The 7,000-nt window shown below is 44.8% G+C and overlaps 1 protein-coding gene across 1 annotated transcript; it reads left to right on the top strand.

Moving 5' to 3' along the window:
* Positions 1-284: 284 nt before the first annotated feature.
* On the top strand, positions 285-5,323 carry LOC309367242 (interleukin-17F-like). Its single transcript, XM_081906652.1, has 3 exons — positions 285-565; positions 2,530-2,759; positions 4,563-5,323. The coding sequence occupies exons 1-3, from the start codon at positions 539-541 to the stop codon at positions 4,801-4,803; spliced, it is 498 nt and encodes a 165-aa protein (XP_081762778.1). The 5' UTR covers positions 285-538; the 3' UTR covers positions 4,804-5,323.
* Positions 5,324-7,000: the final 1,677 nt, after the last annotated feature.

The raw sequence follows: 7,000 nt of genomic DNA on the forward strand, positions 1-7,000 counted from the left end.
GCAGGGCTGAGGGGGCAATTGTCTAGTTTATATCCTAATGATGGATGCTTGTCTACGTGCTTTCATACACAGATTATGATGGTATGACATAGATCTAGATTGCTCTATTTTACAATAGGTAAGTTGTAATGATGCAATACACTAAAAAGGGGAAAGGGGAAAAAAAGCTTCTCAGGCAAGCTTGCCGTTATCTTGTAGGCCATCTGTTTTTCATTCAAACAAATCTATTGGTCTAGATTCCCCATAACTAGGTAGGTGGTATATTAAATGCATTTCCCTTGCTGTCCCCTGGTGTACGTATGGGACATGTGACACTTTCGAGGAAGTGGTCGAGGGGAAAAAGGGTAAATGTCAGCCACAGCTGTCCCTGAACCACAACCGAGGGCGGGAAGACTAGCGAATGGAAAAAACTGGCTTTGATTCTGAAGACAGTATAAAAGGAGACCGGGATTGCACATACGGACACGATTCAAGGTACTGATACTCAGGTGCAGAACCTCCAGCAATTGGCTCCTTGCAGCAGAAAAGAAAAGCTACTATGGCTTCTACAAGATTTCCCTCACTGGTGAGTACACTGATAATATAGATTGTCATTTACGGTGTATAGAACTCTTAGTACATTTGTGTCCAACTTATAACGTAGAGGCGTTTGATGTTGCATTTTAGTTCTTACTTCATCCTTCATCTTGCTTCCACATGCAGAATTTTATTAGTGAAGCTTCAATCTCCCAATCCACTTGCTACCAAAAATTGAAGCCAATGGTTATCTAAGTCTTATGTCTGTCTATCCATCCATCCATCATTATAGCTTCAACAATAAGCTATATATAATTAGTGTAATATGTGTAATTAATGTAATAGATTTGGACAGTGCAGTTTAAAGCATTTGGATAACAACTGTTTCCTTGAATTCATGAACTTCTTTTTCTGGAGGGATTTTCATCCCATAGATAAGCTACCAACAATGCTTCATAGCTATGACTGTGATCCCACCTGCTCTGGGTTATTGTTTCACATAATTGAATGCTTTTCGTAAACTCATAGATCTAAAGCTACTTTTAGATTCAAAAGAGGACTGATATATAATCAATTCATTCTCAGTAGGATTTCATTGTTTTTCCCCAAGTACCACTTCCCCCAGGGTCCCATCTGCTTTCCTTGTGAATTTATTTGCTTGATTGGCACACAAATAAACATTAACGAACAGAACAACAAATGGAACAATTTTGGGAGCAAGTTTTGAAAGCAATATCTCAGATTACAGTTCAGACAACCCCAAAAACCCCAGCTTTTGCCTTACTTAATTTATATACTTCAAATATAGACTAATTAGGAAGTTAGGAATTAATAACGCATTTACTAACAGCACCTAGAATGGCAATAAAACTTGGATACGGTATTTAATGAATATTGACCACTGGTATAATATAGTCTGGCAAACAGCCATAATGGAAAAGCTGTTGTAAAAACTGAAGGTGGCAAGGAGAGAGAAAAATAAGATAATTTGTTTGGCACAATATTATTAAATATACAAATGAAGCAACACATGGACGAAAAATACCTACAACATATATTGCCATAAAGTGTGGATAAGAAGGAAATGCTCTTTAGCTCATTCCTATTATTCTGAGTTTTCCAAGTCAATTTATTGAAGAAGCCACTGAACTGGTTTACTGTAATCACTGTAAAATAATACGTTTAGTATTTTACACCCCTAGTGACCCATTTTGGGGTTGTGTCATGCCTTATTATTTATAATTTTGTAAGAGAAATATATATATATTTATAAAGTAAATAAATATTAACATCCTAAATGACTTGTGAGAAGTGTGTGATGGCTCAGCTTTTCCTCAAACTTTTGCCAATGAGATTTTGTCTTCGTTTGAAATCCATCTATCAGTCCTGGCCTCTATCACAAACTGGCAGTGGTTCAGCCCAGCTGCAAAACTCTCAAACAGAGAGTAGTCAGGAAAGTTGCTTTTGGTGAAAGGGATTAGGCCATAGCTGTCAATTTACAGATTTGAAAATAAGGGACCAGCAGCCTCAAAAATAAGGGATCAGCAGCCAAAATAAGGGATTTTCTAGGCACAGGTATGTTCAACTTCTGAGCCCCTCTGAGCCAAAGGCAGAAAGCCCAGCCAGCAGCCAAATGAAGCCTCATCAGTAAGGGACAGCAGCGGGACATGGCGCTGGGATAAGGGACCAAATAAGGGACACTTGACAGCTATGGATTAGGCTTGATATATGGGATTTATTTATTTCTTTAAAAAGACAGGTTTAGTGTATTGCCACTTCACCAGTGAGCCCCTACTGCTTGATGTTTTAGGCTTCAGAGGAAGGGCTTCAGGGTCACAACTCTGGCTTTCAGTGAAACCTGGCACCCTTTAAGTACTTCAATATTAGCAGAGTGCCTAGTATAAACTGTTTTATGCAAAAACCTATTTTTTGTCAACTGTCAGTTTCAGATTATACCTCTGGCTAACCTGCACATGATAAAACAACTCATTTTGTATCTGTTCTCCCTTTCAGGTTGGGTTGTTGTTGTTGCTGCTTTCAGCTATAAATTTAGCTTCTGGAAAAGCAGTTAAGCCTGGGAAAAACAACGAGGAACCCAGCGAGAACTGTCCACCCCAGTCTGGAACCCAAGAGGATTTTCCTCCAAAGTCCCTGACATTCCAAGTCCACATTGGCCGCCCACAACCAGCCAGTGAGGTCCCCCAGGACGTCAGGAACAGATCTATATCTCCATGGGATTACAGGTATTGTCCTTATTCTCACTGACTGAATCAAATGTGTTGGCTACGAAGCAGAGCATGCATAGCAAACCCACCGTGGTTCTTCAATACTTTAAAATGTCTAGGGCTGCCGCAAGAAAGGACACAATTTTGTAGCTTTGTCAAACCCAGGAGCCAGCTGTGTTTTCTGGGAAACAGACTGGAGAGAGAGGGAGAGCTGAATTGTCTCCATGAAGGGAGCAGTTTTGGACCTTCCCCTGAGCCTGGTTCTGCTACTCCCAGGTTGTGCTTCATTGATAAATGCCAGGGCTCACCCCTATCTGGAACTGTAGCCTCAGACAGGGGTTCCTCATCCAATGAGGGGCTGCTGGTTCAATTTGCCCTGCAATGTGGGAAAGGCATTCTGCACATGATAACAGCCATGCTTCACATTGCTACTAATTTGTGTCTTCTTGAATGGAGCCCCACCAACCGGCACAGAGGAACTCTTTGGCAACCTGGGTACCTGTTGTGAGGGTCCTAAAGCTTAAATCATCAGAGGTGCATGGGTGCTTGGGTTTTGTGCCCTTGCCCACAAAACTTTCAGAGCCACAACTCTATAGTCTGCACCACGGTAGTTACAGACAACTGCCTTTGAAATGGAAGCTATTTGACTCTATAGCAGGCTTCCTCAACCTTGGCCCTCCAGATGTTTTTGGCCTGCAACTCCCATGATCCCTAGCTAGCAGGACCAGTGGTCAGGGATGATGGGAATTGTAGTCTCAAAACATCTGGAGGGCCAAGGTTGAGGAAGCCTGCTCTATAGTGTGGAACACAGAGTGCTTCTCTGATGGCAGAATGTTTCTGAGAACATCTTTCCCCCATGGCTGCTCCTTTTACTCCCTATGTCTACTGGTAGTAATTGGCTGCTTGGTCTCTGCACAGTTGCCTTGCCTTCCCCTTGGGGTATATCTGCTGCTCAGTTTGAGGGCACTCAGTTTGAGGTGCCCATTCACAGGTAATCATGGTAGCAGTCCCAAGTAAGAGACTCTTGATCAACGCAGTCCGTGCATGTTTCCAATCTCACATTCTTCTCGGCAGCACTTGCTTTGAGAACCTCTGCCTGCTTGAAACCAGGAATGGGTCTCTCTCACCTTCCCTTGAGTCACAGGGCAGGAGTAGAGAACCCTTTGCAGCCCAAGGACCTGATTTCCCTTAAGTTAGCCTTCCGGTGGATATATGCCAGGTGCAAGAGCCTCCTGCCTCCACACAGTCAGGAGTGTTTCCACCATGCAAAAGCCACAGGTTTCTAAACCTACTCAGCTCTCCATCCACAATTCAGGCACACAAGAGGCATTCTCACATTCCAGTACTAGAGGGAAGTAAAGAGCAGAACCAGTGAGGGGGGTGGGGTGGCCTGGAGAGTCTTAAGAGACCGGAGGGCCACATTTGTACCCCCAAGGGCCGTGGCTGAGGCTCTCGAGCCCCGTCATGGAAGAGGTCTGACAGCAGCAGGATCTGGCAAACTGACAGATTACATTGCATATCATGGTAATATATTATTGATATAGTAGTCAATAAGCAGCCATTTCCTTCACTTTCTGATAACTTGCAGCCTCTCTTCCTTGAAGGATTGGGATGTGTGAACCTCTGGAAGTCTCTTCCATGCAAAGAGACCCTACCTTCCCCGCTCACAGAACTTTCTACAAGCCAGCCATTCCTGCTTCTCTTTGGCCAAGAGTCTAGAGAGAAGCAAACATTTAGCTTCCCATTGTATGCAGCCAGTTTCAAGGCTCTGCGTGTTCGGATGAACTAACAGTCTTGCCCTCCTTTTGCCTCTATTTGCAGCACTCACGAAGATCCCAACAGGTTTCCCCATGTGATTTCGAAAGCCACCTGCCGCCACGCCTTCTGTCTGGACAGGAAAGGCAAACAAAACATAGCCCTGAATTCTGTTCCTATTCAGCAGGAGATCATGGTTCTTCGACGGAAGCAGGTTGGCTGCCAGCAGACCTTTTGGCTGGAGAAAGAAGTGATTAATGTTGGTTGCACCTGCGTAATGTCGAACACCAGAACCTATGCTAATTGAAGTGCCTGAAAGAAGCATAGGATTGACCAGTGGAGGTAAATGACCGACTCCAGGCTGATGCTTTCCGAATCCAAATCACATTCTTTGATGACTCAAAACAAAAAGAAACTGAGCAGAAATAAAGACACCATAGAATTAGGAAAGATTTTGTGCCACTTTCTTACTAGGTGACACAACTTTAAAATGCCATTTGTTTCAAAACATTTAAGTAGGCCATGAAAATGTTGAATATATATTCCTCCTGGCCTCAGGCCACGATGACAAAATAATCTCTCCTAGCTAAAATGGCCTCTTCTCTTCACTTGCCAGAAATGTAAAAGTCCTGCCTTGTAACGAGTGTTGCATCCTTTACCCCTGTGCTATTGGTCAGTCTTATTGAATTGTATGTTCTATGTCACGATATAAATGCATATGAAATGTGAAACTCATGGAGAAGCAAAGAGAAACTTGCTTCCAGCTGTATTTATAAGACCTATTTATATAACTTGTATTTATGCACCTGCAAATTATAATTCAAAAACATGAGTTATTTGTATTTATTCAGTAACTTAAACAATGAATAAAAAGACAGAAATATGGAGTTGTCTGTTCACATTTTTCGAATTGAAAACTTTCTTAGTGGTGAAATATTTAAGAGAACTGGTGAGCTGGATTTATGCATTGTGGAGGGGCTGGTTTTATGCATTGTGGAGGCAGCTCAAGGCCATAGATGACTGGACTGGAGCATCGGCTTGCAGGCAGAAGGTACAATCCCTGACTCTCCAGTTTGGGCAGCTTCCTAGGTCATTAAGCAATCAGATGCAGATCTCTTGTGACTTAAATGCAAGCGGAAGACTTCAATAGCTGCCATGCACCTGTCATGCACCACAAACATGAACCTGTTTGCTTTTCCCCAGGGAAAGGCTGAGGGAGGACCGGGAGCAGTGGCGTAGCATGGGGGGTACAGGGGGGGGGCGGCCGCAACATCTGGGGGTTAGGGTTAGCAGGCGCAAATCCACGGGTTAGGGGGCGCAAATCCACGGGTTAGGGGGCGCAAATTACTTGCCTTGCCCTGGGTGCTGACAACCCATGCTACACCACTGAGCGGGAGTCCGGCCCTTCTCAGTGCTTCAATCCAACCAGCTGCCTCTTCCACCTCTAAGACCCAGCGACAATACGATACGGTAATCTTTATTGTGGTTCGAGGACCCGATCCCCGCGTAGTGGAATGAAAACACAAGGACACGTGATATAAGGTTAATGGGCAAGAAAAGGCCACAACTTTATTGATTACAGCAAGTGAAAAGTTATTGGCTTAGGCATTGGATTACGTCAGCTGACTCCACCCACTCGGAGAGGGGTGAGTCTAAAAAACAAAGGGGGTTTATTCACCAGTAGGTGGAGCCTGTTGATGCTAATCCAACTATAGGCTCTCCCCTGATGTCACCGAGGGTTGTGCCATGGCCTCCCGCCAAGCAGGCATCGGACAGAATACACGACCGCCGGATTCCTTTAACGGAATACCCAAAATTGAAGGCGCAGGCGATGGCCACACCTAGCCCTTCAACACACCACAACACATTATTCCAATGCCTAACCTACCCACCAATACCACGGAAGTTGTGACGATTGCTACGAGGTAGGCGAAAAAACCAAAAAGCCTAATGCCAAATGGAAAAATTCCTACCAGGCCCCCCGGACAACCAGGGCTACCAACCTAAGGTCCATAGCAAGGCCAAAAGAAAACTGGAAACCCTGAGCTCTAAGGGAGTGGAGGGTGGGTGACTCGCGACGGGACGATGAAAAGTGAGGCCGGAAGGCTGGTGCTGCAGCAATTTAGGCCACTAAACACGCCCCCTCGCAGGCACCTGGTTGGGTGCCTGCCCATGGGGGTGGGCGCCAGCCAGGTGAGTGGGAGGCAGAGGGCTAACGCCCCCTGCTTGAGGCAGAGGGCTAATGCCCCCTGCTTGAGGCAGAGTCTGGCTCCCGACCACAACCACTCCCCTCTCTTGCAGGAGGAGAGTCTTTGTCATTGTCCCATACAGAACAACGAAATTGGGGGGGGGGACTACATAAGACATTCAAAACCAACAAGCCTAATATCCCAGCTATCCCAACCTGGTTAGCCCCCTAAAAACTTTGATACCCCATTTTTAAAATACAATATACTCCCATAGAGACGCCTTAAAAAGGTAAAGGGGCCCCTGACCATTAGGTC

Source organism: Podarcis melisellensis, assembly GCF_964234715.1.
Source record: "Podarcis melisellensis genome assembly, chromosome: 3".
NCBI classification, from domain to species: Eukaryota; Metazoa; Chordata; class Lepidosauria; order Squamata; family Lacertidae; genus Podarcis; species Podarcis melisellensis.